Raw genomic sequence first — 27,927 nt, forward strand, 5'->3', positions numbered from 1 at the left:
AAATATTGTATTTTTCCAGAGAGGATTTATAATTAAATTTAGGAAAACATTTTCCTGGAAGATTTGTCATTTGACAGTTAGGTTAGGCTTTACTGTATTTATTCATTTTTTCTCATTAGCAACAACAGATTATTTATTATTTCTGTATAAATTTCTCTTCAGACATTTATTTATAAATTAACAAAAGTCTTGAAAAATATCCATTATGGCAAAATCGTTTGTACACATTTCATTCACAATATCAGAGACATATGCATGGTCTGTCATTAGGCCCTAGTTGTCTCTCTACACTATTACCTCCCTTGAAACGCCGTAGGTGGCGTTATTCAAGATGGCGGTGTTTGCTGTAGTCGTACATTGATCGATATAGGATAAGACTTTTGTTACTGTAAATACACCATTTAAACACCAAGATGGCTGAGAAGCACTCCAATGAACAGGACGTTCTGCAGATTTTTAAATCTAAGGTAACAAATTTCATGGCCATGTTCATATCCCATTCCCATCAATAACCCATGTATTCATCCAATGTGATTGGATGTAGGCCTAACGTTATAGCTACTGTATTGCAGAACATGTCTTCTTCATGTAATCGCCACCCGTCAATATATTAATAGTGACGATTAAAGGCGATTCGGCACAGTGGCGTGGGAAGGAGGTTATATACAGTGCATTTTTTCTCTGGTGCTGGAATTGATAAAAGTAGATAGGTTAAAGATGCTCCACCGCTGACAATGGTATTTTTTCGTATCAAAAACAGAAGCATACGATTTAGTATTTTTCTTCAGTTGCAAAAGTTACTTACTTTACACCATTACCACCATTGAAAAGTTTGAGTTTCTAATTTTACTTCAATGCAAAAATATTAAAAATAATTAAATGCATCCCGAAAAAATCTGTTGCACTATGTTCCATATGGAATTAACTATTGATTGCGCTCACACTAAAAGCAAAATAAATTATTTTGTATTAGTTTTTGTGTTAATTAGACATACATATACACGATTTAACACCAATTATTCTTAAATTGATTGATATCGTTTATGCTCTGTCGGCGGTGGAGCATCTTTAAAAACATGATAAAAATGAGGTGTTTATTTGTGGGTGGGGGATTCAAGGGCTACGTTGTTTATGTTTGCCTTGAAGCCTCCAGTGTAGTGTTCTGTACTGTTGCCACAGGGAGGAAATTCCAGTGTGTGATGGTGTATTGGAAGAAGGAATATATTTTACGTGGCTGCAATTTGACTGTATGCATAGGGATGTGTAGACCTAATGACAAATTTTCGTGGCTGCAATTTGTCTGTATGCATAGGGATGTGTAGACCTAATGACAAAAATAGACTGAATATTAACTTAGAATTTATGCACTTCTATGTTGTGGCTTTTTGGTAAGCCTATGCCTAGCCACACCAAGATATATATCATATGTTGGCGAGGGTACTATGCCATCACAAGACAACACTATGAGACCATAGTGCCCTCAAAAGCAATAATTTTTGAGTACGTAGTGAATTGAAAAAAAAAATGATAAAACAAACAATTATGTACGATCACCAATAACAATTTATTTAAATGAGTGCGGCCATGTCTAACGTTTAGAAAGGCCATGGTCAGAGGCGTATAAATCTAAATACATTTTCCAGGCAGAAATCTTTGAAAACACTCACTGCATATTTTGTTGCCTGCTCAGTTCAATTTGCTATTTTGTTCTTTTGTAAGTTCGTCAGCATTCAAGTTTCCAAACCTTGGCATTTATGTTTTGCAAAACATTGGCCCCACATTGCTTGTTTGCCAGTGAACAGCAGAAATAGAGACAGTGACGTCATTTTTCGTCAATATGACGTTCGTAACAAAAAGTGCGCCAAACCATAGTCCCGCGGGAAACCACAGTCCTGCTGGAAACCATAGTCCCGGGACTGTGGCTAAATAGTATCCGGGGGCTGAGCCAATGAAAACTTGAGAAAAAGTAACTTTATGTTCTAATATATATACAATATGTCATATCATGATCAGTGTTCCAGCTAGGATTTGAAAAGGGCAGGGCGCTGGGCAAAAAAAGGGCATTTTTTTCCGCGACATAAAACTTTTAGGGCATTTTATATACGACATACAGCTAATATCAGAAACAACTGTATAATATGTATATCATTGCATCATAATCATCAATGATTGTAATATCAATACCTATATTATGGCATCAAGTAGACTTTGGGAGTGTTTTGTGAATTCTCCAAAATGTCTGAGACATAGAAAGAAAATGTTGACTGTTTTGATAATAATTTGTTTATTTTTTATTTGGATTAACAGGATGCCACAAAATCTGCTTTGTTTCAGTTCTGTAGTTGTCTCTGTACTCTCTGTTGATTCCTTAAGTCTTACTTCAAGAACATCTTCCATATATTTGTTTTTGCAATGTGTGTTGTCATTTACAAAGTCCATTCAGTCTCGCATCAAGTAACATTTACCAAATAAGTACATGTATTATAAATTGCCACAATTTGTCTTTAAGTGATCATGTGTTTACCATTTTGTTTCAGAATTTAGTTCTATCCATGAGCTTGAATGGATTTACAGAATGAAAAGAGAAGAAACAAAATTCTTTCAATTAAATTAAATTTATTTAACAACAAGTAAATGTTGAAAACAATGTATCCACATATACAGCTCCCTGTAATCTCACCATGCACTCAGTAGACATACCTACACATCTCTCAGACATTACAAGTTATCAATATTAAAACAAACACACTTTCATCCATGATATCAAGAAGTTAATAAATTGAAATTAAAAAATATATACAAATTGTAACAAAGTTGCATGTCCAAATTAAGTAGTTAACAACAATTGTAATTGACTTCAAAAAGAGTTCTTTGATAAAAGTATGTGTATATATAACCTAGGAAATTTGTCACACATCACTAAATCACTGACACACAATAGTGTGTTCAAAAGTGAAGCTAGCGCTGGACATCAGGAGTACTAGTCCTCAGCATCAGATTTGTCATCTATGGAGTAGAAGGAAGCTCTACAAATAGAAAAGAAACCCAAAATATTAAACAATTGGACCATTCTTCAAATTTTATTCTCAATGTTAATTATTTGAAATTGCATGTCTCTGAATTAATGTTTAAGATAGGCCTATTGGTCATGAAATAAATAAGTATTTTATACGCAGTGAACGAATATAATGGCTTATAGTAATACTTTTTTGTTCAAATTAATTTTAAATAAATGTATAGAATTAAATGAGGAATTCGATGACTGAAATAACTCCGTGTATTTTGATGATTTGTGCCTGGACTTAACGAAGCCATGCCTCACGGCTCACACTACCATAAAATCTATAATTAAACGACAAATTACGCAAGATATCAATTCCAAAGTGTTATCGGTGGCATAGAATAATAATTGCCAATTCAAAATCTCGCTTCTTGATCGATAAAGCTTCTTATTTTGTGAATTTATTTACTTTTTGCACATCAAAGAAAAGCCGACACGCGAAAATGCCACGCCGATTTTGAAGCAATCGAAGCAAAAATGTATCAAAATATATGACGAAAATTGCATATAACTACATACCTGAACATCCACAAAAGATCGTGATATTTCTTTGCCGATTTGTTGAGTTCTTGGCGAGATAAAAACATTGTAAATTTGTTTATTGTGAGTCGAAAGTTCAAGACATCAATGATATGCGCGAGCAAACAGGAAGCAGGAAGTTGTGTTAGCTAGACTTGCTAAGTCCGGAATTTGAGCCGACGATATCGGGACAGTATGGGGAAATCGAAAAAGGGGCAGGGCGATGGGGAAAAAGGGCAGGGCGTTAGGAAAAAGGGCAGGGCGCTGGGAATTAAGGGCAGGGCGCCGCGCCCTGCTAAACCGACCTAGCTGGAACACTATCATGATAAGGGCGCACTTCTAAGGTAATACATACATGAAAATTAGAAAAAAGGTGATCTTCAAACATTCAATACTACACACTGACAGCTTCAGTTTTTTCTACACACTGTAAAAAAATCCAATCAGTGTGGATGCGATGCTTTAAGGTCAGCTCATTATATAATCAAGCGGTTCAAATGCTTTTAAGGTCCGACGAATGTAATCTTCATCTGGCAGAAGCTCAGTGCTGTTGCTCTTTTTTTGGAAACGTTCAAGTGATCGATCACCTTCCAATATAATCAGCTGACCAAAAACGGAATATCTGTTAAGGAAATAAAGAATTCTTTCTTCTCTTATGGGGGTTTTGGGACAAGGGTAGAGTGTGAATAATTGAATAAAAATAAACAGAAAATTCGGCTCCATTATTTCAATAAATGGAACTTTTTAACATTGCATAATTAATGATTACTGAAACAACTGCGCCCTTTAAGGCCTTGCCTTCAGTCATATTATAATTATAATTAACAGACATATTATGAATTCATGATTTGTGTGATATAGTCTTTTGTTGATAACTGGAAATCAACAGGACCAGTTAAGTGATACATTTCAAGGTTTAATAAAAAAGACTAGTTGAATTTTAACTATTACTGGAGCGACAAGTTACCATGATGTACCAGTTACTATGATTTCTGCACAGGTTATGTTTAATACTTTAATACATATAATATGACTGAAGGCAAAACCTTAAATGGGGCAGCCAAATGTTTCAGTAACCATTTATTATTCAATGTTAAAAAGTATAATTTATGGAAATAACGGAGCTGAATTTTCTGTTTATATTTTTATCATAATCACATTCTATTCTTGTCCCGAAACCCCCATTTGAGAAGGAAACCTCCATTTGAGAACGAAGAAATTTTATTTCCGTAACAGATATTCCATTTTTAGTCAGCTGAATATATTGGAAGGTGGTCCAAATCACTTGAACACTTGCAAATAAAGAGAGCGATAGCACTGAGCTTCTGCCGGATGAAGATAACCCTATGTACATTTGTCAGATCATAAGAGCATTTGAACCGCTCGATTATATAATGAGCTTCTTTCAAAGCATCATATCCATGGTGATTACCAATGGTGATTACCCATTATTGTCCATATGTATAAATAAAATAGTGGCCACAAACTGAAGCTGTCGGTATGTAGGATTGGATTTTGAAGATTGGGTTTTTCCCTTAAACTCTCATGTATATGTTACCTTAGAAGTGCTGCACTTCTTGGGGCACAAAGGGCTGCGTCCTTATAAGGAGGTTTAATTTGTTTTCTTTATATTTACAAATTAGGTGGAAGAAGCTGTTGGAATGGTTGCATTAATTCCTGATGCTCAAAGACGACAGTTGCATGATTTCTGGAATGTGATATCAAGTACTATCAATCCATTAAATAAATCAGATAACATCGATAATACTAAAACAGATGCTGGTAGTATTGAGGAGACAAGTGATAGTCAAAGGAAGAATGATAAATTAGTCACTAGTACTCAACAGGAGTCTGACAATGCTGCTATAAATCAGAGCAATAAAACCGACATTCACAGGAAAGAGTCATCATCAGGTGGACAGACTAGTGAAGTGATCGAACAAGGCACATCAAATGAGACTGGACAACTGGTTTCAGTAGATATCCAGGACTATCTGGACTTAGTATCTACTTCTAATCAAAATACAGGACCTCAAGCTGTCACCAGCACCATAATTAGTCAGGGTTTGTCTGTGGCACCATTCCCTGAGGATACATCTGTTCATTTTATAAATACCACAAATGAAACACCTGTTCAACTATCAAATATCACAGAACCAATCTCTTCAGCTGGTCAGGATCAGCTTACAAACACTACCTGTCAGCAGGAGGTCACATTAGACGATGGTGATCACTATGATGATGAGGATGTGACAAATGAAGATGTTTCTGATACAAGTTATCTGGACAATCAAGACAATGTCATACGAATAGCAGCACTTCCAGAAGATGCTCCTTCAAAGGACAATATGGTTAGCATACTCAAAAAAGATGTTGCTGCCCCTACAGAAATTATGTGTGAAGTTAGAGAAGATAGCCAAACAATAGAAATACATCTTCCACCAGACTTTGCAGAAGGAGATATTTTAACACCAGAAAAACTGAGTATGTTATTACAGGGACAATTTCAAACTTATTCTCCTGTAAAAATGGAACAATCATCTCTTGAGTACCAATTTGTAGATGATAGTATTTCAGAAAGTACTCATGCCGTGGAAAATGTTGTGAAAGACGACCACAAAAATGATCCTCAAGTATTTCATGAACAGGCTGGTAATAATAACAAATCTACCAAGAATGGTTATAATGAAGTTCTTCATGAAATCAGCGATAACCAACACCCCAAGGAACACTCTAGTATTCCAGGTAGCTATAATACACAGTCTGGTCGTGGCACAAAGAAAAGGAAAAGAGCAATACCTTCTTCTTCAGAAAGAGTAAGTAAACGAATCAAACAGAAAAAGGATAGTGATTTAATGGAAGGTGAAATTCTGACTCCAGATAAAGTGTTAGATTATCTATATGGTGACGAAATTGACAAGGAAATCGATGATAAAGGCCAAGAGGTCAGTGACGAAGATGTTAAGAAGCTTAGTAGTAAAGGTAGGAGAAGCAGAAGGAGTGTTAGGGTAAAACCAGAGTTCCGTCAGCCAAGGCCACCACGAATACGTGCTGAGAAAAATAAAGAGGCTACTGAGGTGTCTTTGGAATGTAAAATATGTGGAGTCCAGTTATCAAACTCTGGGGCACTGTTAGGTAAGTCATCTAGCTAAAGTAACCATAATGACATATACAAAAATCAAACTACAACATTTATTTCATAAACTTAATAAAATTACACAGAGTGACTGATTAGGAGTGTTAAGGAAGTAAAGTTTACTTCTATATGTACATGTTATCAAGTTTTCATTCTGTATATGAATGTTTCTACAGTCATATCTGTCTATGAAGGCCACCAGTACAGAGGAAGATATATAGCCAGTCTGGTCTTTATACCCAGGTTGGATTGTGTTGAAATTGGACATAGGAGAGTGGTCTTACTAAGCAGGTGCCCTTTATACAGAGATGATTGCTAAGGCAGGTCTAGCTATAAGTGTTATATAACAATTACTGTACATATATGTAACTAGGTTATTGGAGTAGAATTTCAATATTTAAAATGTTTTAGAATTTATTAAAAAAAAAGAAATTTAGACTAGTTAAACATGTACATGCAGATATATATATATGTTTATAGATTTAGGTTAAAACTTAGAATCCATTTGTTTTAGTTCACCAGAGAAAGCATACTGGGGCCAGACCTTTTCCATGTACAAAATGTGATAAGACTTTTACAACCAAGCAGAACATGAAACGCCATGAACTGAGCCATACGGGGGAGAAACCTTTTACTTGTGATCTTTGTGAGAAGAGCTTCACTGAGAAGAAAAGCCTTGTTATTCATAAAAGGACTCACACTGGGGAGAAGCCTTATGTGTAAGTTGTTTACTAGCTATAGATATATCTATATCATCAACATTTCATTTTAATTATATAAGTTAATAATTATAGTGAGCTGATCGTACAATGCCACGTAAAAACTTTATGTGGAAAAAAGCTAGAACAGAGTAACTGTGGATCCCTTTTGGTGTACAAAAGTCCCACTGTAAGTTCCAGTAATAAATATCAAATGAGTTTTTTGATAATAAATATGAGAACTATGTATTAAAGGTTTGACTAATTATGATTATTTGATCAGATGTCCTACCCGTGTGACTAATTATGATTATTTGATCAGATGTCCTACCTGTGTGACTAATTATGATTATTTGATCAGATGTCCTACCTGTGTGACTAATTATGATTATTTGATCAGATGTCCTACCTGTGTGACTAATTATGATTATTTGATCAGATGTCCTACCTGTGTGACTAATTATGATTATTTGATCATATGCAGATGTCCTACTGGTGACTAATTATAATTATTTGATCAGATGTCCTACCTGTGTGACTAATTATGATTATTTGATCAGATGTCCTACCTGTGTGACTAATTATGATTATTTGATCAGATGTCCTACCTGTGGCCGAGCCTTCACCCAGAGTGTAACACTACACACCCATATGATGATACATACTGGGGACAAGAAACATCTGTGTGAGGAGTGTGGCAAGTCCTTCAGACAACGGGCCAATCTCCTCTCACACAGAAAACGACACCTGCAGGAGAAGACATTCAACTGTCCCGATTGTAGCTTCTCCTTCTTTACCAAAGGTAAACAATTGTGTGATCAGTTTGATGTTTAAAGGTAATTTCTAAAGTAAAAAGACCAATATCTATGGTAAAAAAGTACACATAACAAAACAACGCTCTATTACAGCATCTAACCATGATCATAAAGTGAAATCTCAGAATTCTTTTGTTTTGATCCTTTCATTGTTTACAACTTGATTGATTGGTTTAGAAACGTAGTTGGGATATAATTTCACAGAATTATGGCACAGGAAGCCATTTATCAATAGAGAAATCTACAGTTTTCTTGGTTTCAGTCTGCATTTAATTTGAAGTCAGTGGAATGGAAGCCTCAAAAAGGGGGATGGGCAGTCATTGGGCCATATACTGTAATTATATTTTGTCGTTACATATTAGAAAGTTATCTGCCCCTGTTGATAGGTATTGATTGTTAATGCCAAGTGGTTGTGAGTGTAACGACATATTTTCCACAGAAAATGACTTTATTTTCTCAAACCACAAGTCTGTGTTATTCAAAGAATTTGAAATATTTGATTACTGAATTGTAGGGGAACTAGAACGTCATCTCCTACGACACACGGGAGAAAAGCCATTCCAGTGTGACATATGTCCGAAACGTTTCACACGACAACAATACCTCAATGAGCACCTGAACATTCACATTGGTAACAAGCCTTATAGTTGTGACAAGTGTGAAGAGAAGTTCCACGACCAGTCTACCTACCATCGTCACCTCAAGAAGCACAAGGCACAGGAAGTGAAACAGGAAGTAGTGGAGCCGGTCAGTAACGAGGAGGAGCCTAAAGAAACAACAACAACAACGTATGTAATGGAGACAAACAATTTACTGGGTAGTGATGCCTTAGAGCAGTTACAGGCCGTTATCAATAATGAGGTGGAGAAGATACAACAACAAACGGGGACAAACCAACAGTATCAGACGGTCATCCTGAAGGGTAGTAGTGCCCAGCCTGTAGACGAGGATAAGGATAAGGACGCAGACCAGGTCTATCAGATCACCATGGTCGACCAATCTCAGGAAGTGGTAGCTACGGTTGACTTCTCAGCATTTAATCTTCTGGCTAATGCCACAGCCAAACAGTACGCTATATCATCTGAATAAGGCAATAAATCAGAGATTGTACACCTAAGTTTAAATTTACAATATATCGCCTCAGAAGGGAAATAACTCGGATTGTATACCTTTAATACAGTATATCAGATGAGAAGGGAAATAACTCAGATAATCTTGTTAACTTGTGAAATGTACATTATTTATATCATCCAAGTAGAAAAAAACCTCATACACTCTACCTTACTTTTAGAATATACAAAGTATTATTTTATAATAAATATGGTCCTCTTGCTTTACTTTTATCTGTACAAGTTATCATGGTATAAGGAGAGAAGCATACATGATCTGACTTATTTTTAAGTGAATAATATTTCATTTGAGTAGCTAACTAGCTAATGTTTAAATGTGCAATGTGATGTCTGATTTTATTGTGGTAGATATCTTGAAATTTCAAATATAAGTGCTCCAAGCAGACTATCATCAATATATTCCATTTGCCTATATTAGAAAAAAAAAAGTATATTTCCTAGCTTTGTTACGATTTCATGGTTTGTAGGATTGCATTTTGTGCCATATTGGTTACAAACAATTTTGAAAATTATGATCATATCTACCAAGTGGAATCAAATTAGCAACAAAAGTTTGCTGGTATATTTAAAGTAACGAGTGTTTTAATTCCTTTTATTAATTTATACAAATAATGTTTTCATAAACATTTTATATAAATCATAATGATGTCCACTTTCCACATTTGTATATGACAAAGTCCACTCTGAAGCTTGTTATTCGTTTTAAGTTCAGAACTATTTGATTTACAATATCATCAGAAAAGTTACAGAAATTTATTCATAATATCTTTGACTAATTTAGTCATGAATAAATAAAACTTGATTGCCTTTTCATGGATTATGTTTTATCTATTCTTCACACCTATTAGAGGGTGCTGCACCGTCGAGGTATGGTCATTTTTATCTACCTTGCATTAGAAATAGGAGGAAACAAATTAGTATTTTCTTTATTAACAAGAGTTATTCAATTTACACTACTATCTTCTGCATTACCATCACTGAAAAGTTTGACCTTATTTTACTTCAGAACAAAATTATTTCAAATAATTAATTGCATCCCCATAAAAAAATCCTTCACGCTATACGCTATATGGAATTTAAATTGCTAATAGAGGTCACATGCATGACCTTGTATTAATTATTTTTGAATTCTAAGGGGTTTTAATTTTATTCATGGGTCTAAGTTTATTGTGAAACTGACAATGTTATGCATGTATGTTTGTGAAGTTTAGGAAAACCTGCAAATAGTGGGGTAAACATGCAAGATTGCTGAATCAGAATCACTTACTAAAATGGTTAGGTATTATTAGAGTAACCTGATCCACGATTTGTAGAGGCCTTGGAAGCACTGAAATTGATGACAAATCACATGACTATAATGCCATAATGCAAGTTATATTTTAACAAATGTAGTTGGTTCAATACTTTATAGGCTTGTTACGTAAAATGCAGCATTTACACATGTACCTGGTAAGAACCACATCTGGTTTATATTGCCTAAGGGCTTTGTGAAATCTATTTTGGTACATGTAATAATACCCTTCTTTGTTTTTGGTTTGAACTTACAAAATTTATTGGCCATACTCTCATAGTGAAAAGACTTGAAATATCCCAAAGGTTTTTAATTAGATTGTAATTCTATAGTAGTTCTATGCAAAATTTACTGTATGAATAAATGTAAGTGTGTCCTATAAAATAGAGATTTTTAAGATAAATACTACTGGACGATGGGATGTTATTTGGTTGTCTCCCTTTTCAACTTCCAGATGTCACATTATATATGTTCCTTGTTATTTGTAATAGTGTGGTAGTATCATAGAAGAAAAAACAGATTCTAAAAAAAATTATTTAAGAAAATGATTATTATGTAGAGATCTATCGGAATTACTTCCCTTGCTCTACGATTTAATCGTGGTCTAGTAGAATGGAACATAAGATAAAGTTTATTCAATGAATTGTGTTTTTATATGAATTTCCAGAAAGCCTTTTACATAGTTCCACATAGACTATTTAAGTTAGATTGAAATTTCATCAGGAGTTCCATAGGAATTTAATGACTACCTGATGCAATCTGAAACCTAATTTTTCGCCGATGATACCAAAGTTTTTACACGTAAAACAGATATGGAAATACTTAAAGATGACTTCGAATACATATATAAGATTTTTGTGGAAATGGTTACTGAAGTAAAAGAGACATAGTTGTTGTTATAGAAGGGCGTCACCTGACCAACCAACAATCTAGTTAAAATTAGACATGTAATTCCGCTGTATTGGAGCGTGTTGTAGAGCATCATAGAGGAGCGGAATTACTATTTTAATTTTGATTAGATTGAACAACCCAGGCCTACTGTGACTTCATTTGAAGATTAACACATATTACATAACATGCAACTTAAAAGCCATACAATGTATCATTGTCTATGTCTTTTGATTACACGAAAGGACCAAACAATCTGTCTCAAATGTTGTCGCAAACAGAGCCATCAGTTTTACTATGACATTCCATGGGTGGATATAACGACAGTGCATATGTAATATCAACACTGTCATTCAGAAGAATCGGAAATGTTTAAATTAATGTGTAATTTATAAGACAAGGCCATCCTCAATACTCAAGGCATTACTATCATTAACGTTATATCCACCCTAGAATATCTCATAGTAAAACTAGAGGCAGTTCAGAAGAAAAAAAAACTGACCAATCACTGCTCTGCAGAGACTTCCTTTGAAAACTACAGAGCCAGTGACGCCAAATTTCAAAGCACCACAGTCAACCACGGTAAACTATTATACAATTGTCATCAAAGAATCAAATGACCTTTGTCTTCTGTTGCTTTCTGTTTTACTGAGAGATATAGTCCAGGGGTGGAAATAACGTATCGAGGTGGATAAGGGTCAGAATAAAATCTGAAAAAAAGTCTGGAACAACAATGTGTCGGGTAAAGTGATGAGAGATCACTCAAAAGGTTTGGAGTAACTATGTGTTGGGTAAAGTATCTAAGGGTCACTCAAAAAGTCTGAACATTAATGTATCAAGTCGAGTACCGAGAGGTCACTCAAAAAGTCTGGATCAACAATGTGTAAAGTAAAGTATCGAGGGGCCACTGACAAAGTCTGGATCAACAATGTGTCGGGTAAAGTATCGAGAGGTCACTGACAAAGTCTGGATCAACAATGTGTCGGGTAAAGTATCGAGAGGTAACTCAAAAAGTCTGGATCAACAATGTGTAAAGTAAAGTATCGAGGGGTCACTGAAAAAGTCTGGATCAATTATGTGTCGGGTAAAGTATCGAGAGGTCACTGACAAAGTCTGGATCAACAATGTGTCGGGTAAAGTATCGAGAAGTCTAAAGAAGTCTGGACCATCAATGTGTCGGGAAAAGTAAGGAGACGTCACTAAGAAAGGCCAAGGCAGATGATTGGGAAAAAAACAAGCTTACAATAAGTGTTACAAGCAACACACGTCCCCTGCCGTCAATTACATTTTTCTAATCTATGTCCAGTTATTATTGATTACTAGTAGTTATGCTATCTTTGTATGAAGTTTCAGTAAATTATGTCTTAAGTTATTGTCCGGAAACGAAAATTTGTGAAACAAACTACTATTTAGTAACAGTGACCTTTTAACCCCAATTCAATCCCAAGCTATATTTTCTCCCATATTACGTTGTATGAAGTTTGAACAAATTCAGTTGATGTTATCGTCCGAAAACTGAATTTTTTTCAAAGAATCTATTTTTTTGGTATCTGTGACTTTTGTACTCAGAATTGGCTCGTCATGTATTGAAATACAATTTATACATATCATAATAATAACGTTTTTGGATATATATAAAAAAACCAATTAAAATTAAGTAAATGAAATAAAACAAAGAGTTGGTTAATCTTAAATGTAGTGAAATTAGTATTTATTAAATTGTGCTGTTAATGTCTTGTCTAATATTAATCTATTTATGCTATATTTCGTGCCTCTGGCACGGAGCCATTTCATCATCGTACTTTTTTTTCTGTCGTTTTATTTTTTTCATACTTTAATTTTCATTTTGGCATTAGATTGTATTCTCCTCATTTATACTCTTTCATTCTCTTTCTCACTTTACTGCATCTAATAAAGTTTTGTTATAATATTATATCTTCTCTCACTCTCTCTCTGGACATATTCATTTATTCCCATTCACTCTCTCTCTGTTAGTCTTTCTGTGGGGTGCCAAGTTAATATTGTAACAGTGTTAGTTGGTGAATTTTGAATATTTACCAAATACATGTATACTGTATATTTATATTAAAAAAAAAAAATAAATAAATAAAAAAAAATAAAGTGAACTTTTAAGGTTGAGAACATTTCCAGTATGAAAAAAAGATTGTTTCCAGCGATTGGGGGTCCCCTACCTGCATGGATAATCTAGTCTTCACACAAGAAATAAACCCAAAGAAAAAAAAGCACACACACAAAAAAAAAAATCCGGAGTTAGCGGTTATGGTTGGTTTTGATTTTACTATTTATAAAAAATTGTTTTTTTTTTTTGTTTTTTTTTTCTTTATCTATCTAGATTATCTATATTTTAGGTTCTGCTGTTGTCAGTAAATTTCCGTTCTTTTTTAATAATGGTTAAAGAAAGTTTAGTTCATAACGTCCTATCTGATGAAGGAGGAATTCCGTGTTGATCTGTTACGGGACCCGATTATATTGCGCCTCGCCGTGCACGGACAAATTGAAATCTGTACATCAAAATGACGAGGACATTTTTGAAATGGAAGAAAAAACAGTGTTAACTGCGGCACAAATTTTGCGGGAACGCGCAAAGGCATGTAAATCTGAACTGTCACAAACACTAGATGACATATTAGACATCTCTACAAAGGCAGCGAGAAAAATTGTTCCACAAACAATTATGAACTTTTCATGTCAACTGCTGTCTGACACACAACTGAAACTAAATGGTGCTGAAGTGGACTGCAGTATTGTTACCCAGGATAAAGCTCTAATTCTCTCACAGCAACTTCTCTACAGTACCTGTGGACTGAAAACGCCATTGAGTGTGGGGTTAGCTTTTGACATTTACAATACCACTCGCAGCAAAACTCAAATTACATTAATGAACAGGCTTAATCAAAGTGTAGGCTATGATACATTCCATCGACAGTTGACATCTGTATACAATAATGTCATGACAAAGGTACAGGAGAAGGGGTATTACATTCCACCAAACATGCAATACGGTGTATTCACACAATTCGCCTTCGACAACATTGATTGGCAGGAAAAAACACAGGATGGTTCGACTTTCCATGCGACTAGTGCTATCATGATACAGCCTCCTGTTGGGCAAGGCCAACCATTCACAACAGCTGGGGTGGTAGGTGCTACATCATCTGGAAGCAATAATGAGGCTACTGATATACCTGTTCAGTCACCTGATAAGGGGGAAATCTTGTCAAGGGATAGGACAATTTCAGAAGTTCCATCAGTAGATGTTTCAAGATGTCGCCTTACCCCTTCGGAAAGAAAGGTTTCACGGTCATTGAGTGTGATTCCAACAGTAGCTTCAGTAACTAGCGATATGAAAAGCAGCAAAAGAGCCGAACAACTTCTTCTTGTATGGGAATTAGCACGGATGACGCCAACACGACTGTTAGATGCTGATCCCGAAGAAATGAGCGCTATTCCTGGATTCAATTCATTTTGTGCGAACTTATCGAAATGTGTTAACGCAAATCTAATCGGCTACCTTCCGCTCATTCCCTACTCGCCCACGGACCCTGGCATCGTGAAGACAACGATGGAGGAAATTGTCAAGCTTTCGAAAGCGATCGGCATGAGTCATGCGATTATCACCTGTGATCAAGCAACCTACGAGATCGCATATGCAATCAGAAACCAATTCCAGAACCAGTTTCACTCCGTTATTCTACAGCTCGGTGGATTTCATCTTTGTCACAATTACATGAAGTCAATTACCAAAGTTCTCAGAGGAAGTGGGGCAGAAGATATCCTTGTGGCAGCCAATATTGTCCTTCCTGGAACAGCAAACAAAATCTTCAGTGACAAGTGTGATTACTATCAAACGTTAAGGGTCCTTGTGCTACTCTTTGAAGTGATGGTGTCCCTGAAATGGGATGCCTTCGAAGACTGGTGTTCACGGGAGCTCAAAGATACAGACTGTTTACAGGACATTAACAATATCCTTGGAAAGGTGAATGATATGGGTTGTAACCCTACATCTAGCAATGAGGAAGATATAGCGAAACTTCTCCAAGATATAGAACCAGCCCTGAACTCTGTCCATCTGCTGTTAGAAGAATTCAGAGCTTCAAAATCAGAATTCCCAACATTTGTTTTGTGGGACACATTCATAGAAATGGTGGAAATCCTAATGCGTTTCTTGTATGCACAGCGTTCTGGCCAATGGCTACAGTACTTGGCGGAGGCAGGTAAAATGCTCCCCTACATCGTTGCAACAGGACATCACAAATATGGTATATATCTACCGCTTTACCTCAGAGAAATGACCCAGCTTCCGGAAACAGCTCCACATGTGTACAGGAGATATGTTGACCACGGAGACTTCACTGTACGAAGATCAGTTGGAAGACATAATGGCGTCTCTCCCGATATGGTTCTTGAGCAAACCTACAATGCAGATGTGAAGCAGAAACAAGGGCTGTGTGGCATCACACTGAATCCTAAGGCACAAGCAAAGTGGCTCTACACCAAACCTATCACTGCATCCATGTCTGGGAATCTCAGAAAAATGCTTGGTACAGAGAGTGACAGCGACACATTACATCATGAGGGAGGTCCAACACAGATTGCAAAGGACAATACTGCTGTACAGAGAGCTATGGAAATAATCCCTGTATTGATGAGAAATCCCTTCAGTGATGAGACAGTAGATGTTCTGGTCAACATAGCAACAGGAGAAAAGAAGGCTGATGATGAAGTTTGCCGCGACCTTACAAGTGTCAAGGCTATTGGTGAAAAAGCGTTGAAAACCTGTCTGGATGGAGGAGGAGAAAAACTACCAGTTGTCAAGCTAAAGACATTTGAACATAAACGTATGAAAAGCAAAAGCCTGAAGGGGAATACAACACAAGCTAAACAAGTTGAAGTCAACATTTTACAACGAGTCACACAAATAATTGCCAGTGGTGGGCAGATTGATATTAAGGAACTTATTGGAGAACATGAGTGTACCGAAATACCTCCTTCACTGTTTGATAGTACGGGTGAACTTCGGCGAGGTTCATAGTCGGTTTTAATCAAGGTACTACTTAATGAGGCAAATGTTGAGCGGATGACAACAATACCATCAGACCATACTGCAAAGAAGACTGCATGTGTTGTGGATGGGATGTGTTCCATACAGAGATGGTCCTTTCTCCCAGAGGAAACATTCGAAGATGTTCAGCGACGATATCTGCAGAGGCTTACGACAGACATTCCACCTGATACCACGAGTATTCACTTTTGCTGTGACAGATATGACCATGCCCCAAGCCTGAAATCGTCTGAGCGGAATCACGGAACTGCAGGCAAATTAACTAAACTCTTTGATATAAGAGCAAACCTACAAACACCCGCATTCCGTGACTTTGCCGTTGTCGACAAAAACAAAGCTTCTCTTTTGAATTTTCTTTGTGAAACCTGGTCAGATAACGTTGAGTACAATGGACCACACCTGTACCTGTCAGGAGGATTTGAAGATCAGACAAAGAGTGTTGTGGTCACACCGGAAGGATGTTTTCCAGTTCTGGAACTGGAATCAACGCAAGAAGAGGCAGATACAAGAATCATACTGCACATGCTTCACTCTGTGGAAAAAGTTGAAGCCGAGCGAGTTGTTGTTTATGCGAATGATACAGATGTTATTATTTCCTGTATATACTATTACAGCAAGTATCCATCTATTGGTGAACTGTACGTTAGAACTGAACAAAATTCATACATCCCTATTCATACGCTGTCGTTGGCACTAGGACCTGAAAAATGCAGTTTATTGCCATATATCCATGCACTCTCTGGGAAAGATGACACCAGTTTCATTTTTCGACTCGGAAAAAACAAAGATATGGAAAGCACTTGCTTCCATCAATACATCTCCCCTGTTGACGGTTGGTGACATTCCTAGTGCAAGAGAACTATCCGAGGAACTTGTTCAAGCAAGCACAGACTTAGTAGTAAAGGCGTTCGGAGGGACCCAGGAAGACACACTCGGAAGTCTGCGAATGAAAAAGTTTCTCACAGGAACATCTGGAACGCTGGTCAGTCTTCCACCAACAACAGCTGCATTTATGCAGCACATCAAAAGAGCAGTTCTGTCAGCAATCATCATCAAATCGTCACATGTGGCGAGGGCTCCCGATGTAAACTTCTCCGATTTTGGTTGGATAGTGAATGACACTGGCAATCTAGTCGCTGTGAAAATGCTGAAACCAGCATTTCCAACTAGTTTAGAGAAAAGTTTCAAATGCAAATGCCGAAAGAAGTGTGCTGGCAAATTGTGTGTGCAGTAGAAACAATGTAGCATGTTTTGTGGGTTGTAGTTGTCAAGGCAAATCTGGACAATGTACACGCATCACTCCCACCTACCAAGAGGAGGATAGTGACCAAGATTGAACAAACACCGCGTAGACAATCATTACATTTTATGGAAAGTTAAACTGTTATAATCTATATAGTGTAATATTATAGCAATGAACACAATCTTCATAGTTTGAAGGAGTCCTTACATGTATGCATTTACTTACATGTATGTATTTGAGGTACATAAGCTTTCATTTTATGATCGCTTTTGGAGATTTTTTGAATTGACAGATAAAAAGTCAAACTCAAATATAATTGAGATAATATACAAGTAGTTCTATTCAATAGTAGGCATAAATGTTTAGTTAGATAGATTTTATGAGGAAACGACATTTAATATCGTGTGTCATTTTGAATGAATTTTACCCGCTTCAGTTTAGTTTTTGTTTGAATTCATAAGCATTCGAATATGAACCAAAATTGCACTCTCATCTTATTATTTCTTTTAATTCTTTATAACAATTACTTAAAATAAAAAAAAAACTGTCATTAGAAAATTGTCAATACCAGATAAAATCCTAAGATAGTGGAAATATGATTAAACCTGAACAAAATATGTGTGTATTTTGTGCAAAATTTGACCTTCAAGTAACCTTGACCTTTTCAATGTCAAGATAAATGATTAGGTTATAAATGAGTAAATCTATTTAGTCTCTGATACTTTATGTATTAATATATTTGCTCTAGTAGAACTTTTTACAAGAACTTGTATCCCTACCCCATTTACTGATAACAATGCAAATTTATTGGTTCCGTCGAATATGACCCCTAGTTTTTTTTAAGTAGGTTTCTAGAAATGGTAGCTAGATCCAACATGTAAGGAATTGTTCATAGTAACTAGAAATAACAATTTGGAGGGTCAAAAAAGAATATTAAAGTTTCTGAGGAATACAATTGAAGTCAAATAAAAAAATTCCTCTTTTTCGAATTGAAAATTTGACTTTGACCTTCATGTGACCTTTAGCTAAAATTGTACATGAACATTATTTTTATTTAAAATCTTCTATTATATATTCATGTTAGAATGATACCTAAAACAAACCATTATCTCTCTTATTGTCCAACCTATTGGAGTTCCCCTTTCCCTACCCCATTCTCGGGAAATCGCCAAATTTTTATATGGGCGCTGCTATAAATGACCCCATAAAAAATTCTGTGTGGATTTCCCAGAAGGTTGGCCAACCTAAAATTATCTGGGAAGGTCCATTGTAACCAAAAAACAACACCAACCTTTGCCAGCTTTTGGTGTCCATAAAACCTCTCTGGCTCCCCAGGTATAGGTCGTCTGGTCACGATCGCGACCGCACGCCTGGATTTGAGTTGGACTGGTGTGTTGACAGAATTTAGTGTTGTTTAATAATGGTATGTATTTTTTTTTTACGGTTTGATCATTTAATAGCTCGGTGCTTGGTTAGCATATCAGATATGACATAAACTATAGCCTATGAACTTAAAATGCATGAACTTGTTTTATGTTAGGTAACGTGTAAGATAGCCTAATGCTTTCATCTTATTATCTATGATACGCGTAATATATAATACCTACAAGAAATTTAGGCCTAGTTATTTTGTCATAGCGAACCAACTAAACACACATACTTTGCATCGTCCGAAAACTGAATTTTTTTCAAAGAATCTATTTTTTTGGTATCTGTGACTTTTGTAGTTGACCTTTTGGCCCCAAATCCAATCCCAAAGTATGATATGTTACTTTTGTATGAAGTTTGAACAAATTCTCAACTTACATGTATCACCCGGAATCCAAAAGGATTTATGAAACAATCTAATTTTAGTAACAGTGTAACAGTGACCTTTGTAGTTGACCTTTTGACCCCTAATCCAATCCGAAGCTGTATTTTCTCATATGCTATTAGTGTGTGAATAATTGATCGAAATCCGTTTATGTTTTCTCAAGTTATCTTCTGGAAACTAATAATTTGTGAAAAAATCGTTTTATAGTAAATTAGACCTTTGTAGTTGACCTTTTGACCCTAAATTTAATCCCAAGCTTTGTTTCCCCCTATGTCACCATTGTATGATGTTTGAACAAATTCCGTTGATGTCCGGACTTATCATCCGGAAACTAAAATAATTTGTGAAACAATTAATTTTTAGTAACAATGACCTTTGTAGTTGACCTTTAGACCCCAAATTCAATCCCAAGTTGATTATATTTTCTCATATGCCTCCATTGCGTGAAGTTTGATAAAAATCCGTTAGTTTTTTTCTCAGGTTATCGTCTGGAAACGAAATTTTTTAAACAATCTATTATTAGTTATGTAGTCGACCTTTTGACCCCAAATTCAATGCCGAGCTGTATTTTCCCATATGCTACAATTGTGTGAAGTTTGAATTTTTTCCCAAGATATTCAGACAGACAAACAGACAGACACTTCGGCGGGCATTCAGACAGACAAACAGACAGACACTATAGTCACCTCCGGTTTCACCGGAAGGGGACTAAAAAAAGACAAACTATTCTATAAGAAACATTGCAACTATTTAATTCGTATCATAATATGTAAAATGATCATGATTACTGTACAAGGCATTGGGAATATGTCATCCAAAATGATTCAAGAGGTGATATTTACAGAAAGTTGTTCAATATCATTATAATCGTACATTACCTCGGCATATCACATATGCCCGAATTCAAAACATTTTTGCAGGATTCTGAATCCATGGCTACCGAAAAGAACTTTTGTTTTCTTTCGTTGGGTGATCCTGTTCATTACAAAGTTTTTAAATCTTTTTTCAGTTATATCTATCTTGCGAGTGTAAATTTCAGGGATTTTGTCTTTTCTTACAATCAAAACAGAGTTACGATTCTGGAGAGAAATTGTTCTTCCCGTGTCTGTGAAATTAAACACTATTGTGAAAGTTTCATTCTCGCAGACCTCTGGCATGAATGCTGAAGGAAGCATGTCAAAAAAGTGTCCAACATCAAATGTGTTGATGTGTTCTGGGGTTACGACTGTCATACCGGAGAAGTCGAGCTCTCCTGTCGTCTCAAGTGCAGACGTTCTCAGATAGTTCATGGCGTTGGTGTTGATCTGTTTGTCGGCCAACATGTTCAGGCTGTCGACCTTCACCGCCTTGGCTGTCTCGTCAGTGTCATTAACAGCGATGGCATACGAGGCCAGTTCCAGCGCCCACTGTGGATTTCCCTGCTCCAGTGCCGTCCGAGCCGACGTCACAAGGTTGGTGACGCCGCCTGCCAGATCCGCCATGTGCTGGGCCTTTTCGTTCACTGTGAGAGGGAAAAGATCCATAGGGTCGCCGCTAAACCAACCTAAATACATCTGGAAGACACCTTTAACGGACCACTCCACCATACCATACTCCTCCTGCAGAGAAGGAAGCTTGGCTAACGACGATGGAAGTTTGACTTTGCGGGCGACCTCGCTAGGTGAGAGTCCCTTGTTGATGTAGCGAAGAGCCTGGTCGTGGATGTATTGGATACCGTCCCTGTGGGGAGTGAGTGTGTCCAGGATCACCTGTTGTCCTATGATAGGACCCAAGTGACTCGGAACAAGATAGGTTAAGTTCAGGTATATCATGTAGTCCAGTGACCGGAACCATTCCTTAGCGTCCCGGACCTTCGCTCCTCGGATGGTGTAGATGTTGGGGAACGCCTCGTAGTATGTATCTCCGCACATAAACATATTCCATTCCGGGATGTATACGCCCATATGATCCGTTGTCTCCCCTTGAATCCTGACTAGACGCAGCTTCAAGCCTGTTGGGAAAAAGCAAGGTTAAAGCATTGTGGTGAGTTCAAATTACTTGCTTCAGAAATGCTATCTGTAGACATCTGTGTACTATAAATCAAGCCAACGATTTCTCGGTTATCAAACATATCCCCATATGACTAGGTTTGAAAAATCAGTATTTAGAATCTAATCTTAGTTTGATATGAAATACAAATATTAACGTAACTTATATTTGCATTAAAATTTCAGAAATCTTACCACAAGTATTTCATATTAAAATACATTAAAATACGACCTATTCCATCAAAGGATTTGGTAAGATTTGAAACATGGTTTTTGTCATACTGCATGACGTCGTTAAAGAAGAGTAGATGTAACCAATGGGAAATTATCCTTATTTCATTTCTTTTTCGCAGACAATCTCAGCCAATCGACAGTCTGGGTTGTCTTCTATATGGAGCACCAACTGAAGGCAATTCTACATAATCGGGTAATCTAGGCCTGATATTGGAAGAGCACAATTCTACATAATCGGGTAATCTAGGCCTGTTATTGGAAGAGCACAATTCTACATAATCGGGTAATCTAGGCCTGTTATTGGAAGAGCACAATTCTACATAATCGGGTAATCTAGGCCTGTTATTGGAAGAGCACAATTCTACATAATCGGGTAATCTAGGCCTGTTATTGGAAGAGCACAATTCTACATAATCGGGTAATCTAGGCCTGTTATTGGAAGAGCACAATTCTACATAATCGGGTAATCTAGGCCTGTTATTGGAAGAAACACAATTCTACATAATCGGGTAATCTAGGCCTGTTATTGGAAGAGCACAGTTCTACATAATCGGGTAATCTAGGCCTGTTATTGGAAGAGCACAGTTCTACATAATCGGGTAATCTAGGCCTGTTATTGGAAGAGCACAATTCTACACAATCGGGTAATCTAAGCCTGTTATTGGAAGAGCACAGTTCTACATAATCGGGTAATCTAGGCCTGTTATTGGAAGAGCACAATTCTACATAATCGGGTAATCTAGGCCTGTTATTGGAAGAGCACAGTTCTACATAATCGGGTAATCTAGGCCTGTTATTGGAAGAGCACAGTTCTACATAATCGGGTAATCTAGGCCTGTTATTGGAAGAGCACAATTCTACATAATCGGGTAATCTAGGTCTGTTATTGGAAGAGCACAGTTCTACATAATCGGGTAATCTAGGCCTGTTATTGGAAGAGCACAGTTCTACATAATCGGGTAATCTAGGCCTGTTATTGGAAGAGCACAGTTCTACATAATCGGGTAATCTAGGCCTGTTATTGGAAGAGCACAATTCTACATAATCGGGTAATCTAGGCCTGTTATTGGAAGAGCACAGTTCTACATAATCGGGTAATCTAGGCCTGTTATTGGAAGAGCACAGTTCTACATAATCGGGTAATCTAGGCCTGTTATTGGAAGAGCACAGTTCTACATAATCGGGTAATCTAGGCCTGTTATTGGAAGAGCACAGTTCTACATAATCGGGTAATCTAGGCCTGTTATTGGAAGAGCACAGTTCTACATAATCGGGTAATCTAGGCCTGTTATTGGAAGAGCACAGTTCTACATAATCGGGTAATATAGGCCTGTTATTGGAAGAGCACACATTATGATGTACCTGCAATAACGACATCCATTTCCTCGTCGTTTAGAAACTTATTGGGATAGAGAAATCCAAACGTGGCTCCGTCCTTGCCGAAATCGACCGAGTTTTGGCTGCCGTTGAGGAAAACCCCGAATTGACGCATGGTTCTGGTAAATCGTGCAGCTGATGCGTACGTGAAGTATTCCTCCAATGCTTTGGGGAGGCCCTTGTATGCCCAGATATCAGGAGGTGCTGTGGAGTTCTCAACAAACGCCTGTGGTAATGATAAACGGCACCTAATGATTCTATGAGTCAGTCAAATATCTCAATCCCAAGTGATTTATAATCAATTTTACTATGATATAGTACAGGGGTGGATATCACGTCAGTAATAGTAACCCCTGAAGGATTACAGTATGCTAGCCGTTTGATTTTTGCGGACAACTTGAATCGTTTGATGCTATGAAGCTATGGAAACTTTATTTGATTTCTTTCTTTCGGCAGTCGAGACGGTTAAATTCACGCCAATGAAAATTTCGTGCAATACTGATCTGTGAAATAATATGGAGAATTGAACAATAAATACACTGTTATAATCCAATTTTGCTTGTAACGAGCATTTTCATTGCCTTAGAAAATTATGATATCCTCTCATAAACTTTTTTTTACACGTGATACCTACCGTGGCGCCCCCTACATGATCCATGTGGTGATGTGTGTAGATGATAGCCTTGACTGGGGCGGAAGTGATATTCCGGAAGTCCTCTAACATGAGGCTGGCTGATTCGTGACTATCGGCTGTGTCCACTATAATCAGGCCATCGGGCGCTATGACCATGATGGCGTTACCCAGGGACTGCCCTCCCGTGGCCACGTATACGGCATCAGTCACCTGCAATGGAGGATCTGACTTCATTCCGTTCACTCAGATAGGTTTATTTGACTAATAACGTATTTATCTTTTTTATTCATTTCTAATAGAGATAGGTGTTTGATTTGACAAATAACGTATTTGTCTTTTTTATTCATTTCTAGTTACATATAAGTCAATTAAAGACACTGTCTTGATTCGACTAAAAATGTACCTTTTATTCATTTCTAATCAGTGACAGGAAAAAAAGTCTACAATACGGTCTTCGAGCTTTCGTGGTGACAATAAGAAGGTTGCATGGTCACATTCAAGGTTGAAAACATCTTATAACTTAGATGGAGCCAGATGGGTCACGACGAGGTTCATTGTATGGCATGTAAACAAAGTAGGTTAGTAACTTTTTTTGTCAAAAATGTTCAAACTGGCTACACTAACCTGGAATTATCCTAATAATTTTCTACCTTTTTAGCATAATTTTTGTTTTGATTGGTATCATAAAAACACATAATCATGTTGATCCAAACTCGAAATCGAGTGAAAAAGAGCAAATATTAACATAGTTTAATTCTTTTATGGAAACCAAGCATTGCAAGCAGAATGGAAGCACATGTCATCTCAGCCAAATTGTTGTTTTTGTGTTAGGTCTACCGTGAATAACGAGATTCCTAGGGAACCACATGCAGGGTGAAAAGATAAACAAATATCGCAGCTTTCAGGAAATGGTAGTAACATACCAGTTATGCTAAATTGAAGATGGAATTATATTAGAATGAAAAACGCATTAAAACTATATCTCCGAGATCATGTCCTGGTTAACAAATGTTAATCACAAAGTGAGGAAAATGCATCAATATTAAACCATCGGAAACTTGGGGAGACCATGTACATGCAGTAAGTAAATCCACAGGGACCTGGCACGAAAATTTTTAACCAATAGTATACATATATATATATGTATACTGTTAGTTTCAAAAAAAAATCGTGCCAGGTCCCTGTGAGTAAATCTGTCTTTGTGTACATATATTGTCCTTTAGCATTTTTGCGTTTTAGTGTTGTGTTTTAACTAAATTGACAAGTATTTCTCAGCGTATTTCCATCCAAAAATTAAACCAGTACCTTTATGATTTGCCTGGTGTCACCAACGACTGTCCTGCGTATTCTCCGTCCGGTATCCCATCCACCTTGGTAGCCTCCCCTTGCTCCCAAATGCTGCATGCTACCTTGGTAATTCCCAGTCCTTCCTTGATAGCCCCCGCTCATATATTGGCCATGGACACAGGCACACAGAGTAGCCGTGACGAAAAGCAATTCCGGCACGTGCATCTTGAATAAGAAAGTGGAATATTGGTACATTCAAAACACAATCAATGGACTTATACTTCAATTACATTCTAGGATAATGACATATGTTGGTGTGATAGATATCCATAAAAGTACATGAAGATTAAGAACACATTGTAAGACCAACATAGCAATATGAGTGCAATCAATCTACAGATAAACTCTTCTTTTTTACAAATAAAAATATACAGAATGTATTAAGATTAAAAATACTTTTAATCGAAACATGATTAATGCGAGTTTGGCAAATGTGAACAATATGTAAGAGTGATTCAAATCAAAAGTATGCTGTTCTCTGAGTTTTTGAAAGGTATAGTTATTGTAAGTTTCAAATCTATGAAGATTTCCTTAAATGGATGCAGCTTTCTGGATTACAACAAAAATGCATAATGGACATCCGTAGCAAGCAAAAGATTAGTAAAAAAAAAACAAGGAAAATTTTAAAATATTATGATGAGAAGAAACTTTTATCTCTCAATATCTAACGTGCAAATTTAGATCGACTACCAGTTGCACAAGTCAATGACAAGCATGCTGCAAATGCTATACTCATGGACTGGTAAATCAGATCTGGTATACAACACAGGTGAACATATATACTCATGGACTGGTAAATCAGATCTGGTATACAACACAGATGAACATATATACTCATGGACTGGTAAATCAGATCTGGTATACAACACAGATGAACATATATAATCATGGACTGATAAATCAGATCTGGTATACAACACAGATGAACATATATACTCATGGACTGGTAAATCAGATCTGGTATACAACACAGATGAACATATATACTCATGGACTGGTAAATCAGATCTGGTATACAACACAGATGAACATATATACTCATGGACTGGTAAATCAGATCTGGTATACAACACAGATGAACATATATACTCATGGACTGGTAAATCAGATCTGGTATACAACACAGATGAACATATATACTCATGGACTGATAAATCAGATCTGGTATACAACACAGATGAACATATATACTCATGGACTGGTAAATCAGATCTGGTATACAACACAGATGAACATATATACTCATGGACTGATAAATCAGATCTGGTATACAACACAGATGAACATATATATACTCATGGACTGGTAAATCAGATCTGGTATACAACACAGATGAACATATATACTCATGGACTGGTAAATCAGATCTGGTATACAACACAGATGAACATATATACTCATGGACTGGTAAATCAGATCTGGTATACAACACAGATGAACATATATACTCATGGACTGATAAATCAGATCTGGTATACAACACAGATGAACATATATACTCATGGACTGGTAAATCAGATCTGGTATACAACACAGATGAACATATATACTCATGGACTGATAAATCAGATCTGGTATACAACACAGATGAACATATATACTCATGGACTGGTAAATCAGATCTGGTATACAACACAGATGAACATATATACTCATGGACTGGTAAATCAGATCTGGTATACAACACAGATGAACATATATACTCATGGACTGGTAAATCAGATCTGGTATACAACACAGATGAACATATATACTCATGGACTGGTAAATCAGATCTGGTATACAACACAGATGAACATATATACTCATGGACTGGTAAATCAGATCTGGTATACAACACAGATGAACATATATACTCATGGACTGGTAAATCAGATCTGGTATACAACACAGATGAACATATATACTCATGGACTGGTAAATCAGATCTGGTATACAACACAGGTGAACATATATACTCATGGACTGATAAATCAGATCTGGTATACAACACAGGTGAACATATATACTCATGGACTGGTAAATCAGATCTGGTATACAACACAGATGAACATATATACTCATGGACTGGTAAATCAGATCTGGTATACAACACAGGTGAACATATATACTCTCATGGACTGGTAAATCAGATCTGGTATACAACACAGATGAACACATATACTCATGGACTGGTAAATCAGATCTGGTATACAACACAGATGAACACATATACTCATGGACTGATAAATCAGATATGGTATACAACACAGATGAACATACCTTGTGGTGGAGTGGACGGTCTGGTCTGAATCTTTAAGGTTACTGGATATATATGCACTTTCAACTTCTTGGGAGGCTTGAGTAATTAATGATGAGTTCTCCTGGACGGGTCAAACAATGGCCAGTTAATGTGTATGATTGCCATATTTATACAGGTCTCCATCAATCAACTCCGGCGAACATCGCAGAAAAGCAGGTAAATACGATGTCGTCACTCATACGGAATACACTGGCTGTGTGACCGTCCATCAAGGTCTTGTGCACTACATTGAATTACACTGTGTACTGTTATACAAGTGGAAGAAACTGCTGTCCATGACTTCCAGTTCCAACATAAGTAGGAGAGTTACAACTTATACTTAAATGACT

General features: G+C 36.7%; 2 protein-coding genes and 1 long non-coding RNA gene across 4 annotated transcripts; 1 reads left to right on the forward strand and 2 right to left on the reverse strand.

Annotated features, from left to right (window-relative positions):
- The first annotated feature begins 316 nt into the window (after positions 1 to 316).
- On the forward strand, positions 317 to 10,169 carry LOC138335875 (uncharacterized). Of its 2 annotated transcripts, none has more exons than XM_069285050.1 (5): positions 317 to 467; positions 5,224 to 6,715; positions 7,231 to 7,435; positions 8,014 to 8,216; positions 8,744 to 10,169. In XM_069285050.1, exons 1-5 carry the CDS (start codon positions 414 to 416, stop codon positions 9,316 to 9,318), a joined length of 2,529 nt encoding a protein of 842 aa, XP_069141151.1. In that variant the 5' UTR covers positions 317 to 413; the 3' UTR covers positions 9,319 to 10,169. The 2 variants fall into 2 exon arrangements, with proteins under 2 accessions (XP_069141151.1, XP_069141152.1); XM_069285051.1 differs by lacking the exon at positions 317 to 467 and adding an exon at positions 3,788 to 3,924.
- On the reverse strand, positions 2,597 to 3,713 carry LOC138335876 (uncharacterized). The gene is made up of 2 exons (XR_011210343.1): positions 3,581 to 3,713; positions 2,597 to 3,026 (listed from the first exon to the last, which is right to left on the reverse strand). It is a non-coding gene; the product is annotated as an uncharacterized lncRNA (long non-coding RNA).
- Positions 10,170 to 20,413: 10,244 nt separating the features above from the next.
- Positions 20,414 to 27,816, reverse strand: LOC138335877 (linear primary-alkylsulfatase-like). The gene is made up of 5 exons (XM_069285052.1): positions 27,559 to 27,816; positions 25,255 to 25,461; positions 23,950 to 24,159; positions 23,301 to 23,541; positions 20,414 to 21,667 (listed from the first exon to the last, which is right to left on the reverse strand). The coding sequence occupies exons 2-5, from the start codon at positions 25,459 to 25,461 to the stop codon at positions 20,565 to 20,567; spliced, it is 1,761 nt and encodes a 586-aa protein (XP_069141153.1). The 5' UTR covers positions 27,559 to 27,816; the 3' UTR covers positions 20,414 to 20,564.
- Positions 27,817 to 27,927: the final 111 nt, after the last annotated feature.

This window comes from Argopecten irradians, chromosome 12, assembly GCF_041381155.1.
Source record: "Argopecten irradians isolate NY chromosome 12, Ai_NY, whole genome shotgun sequence".
Taxonomy (NCBI): domain Eukaryota; kingdom Metazoa; phylum Mollusca; class Bivalvia; order Pectinida; family Pectinidae; genus Argopecten; species Argopecten irradians.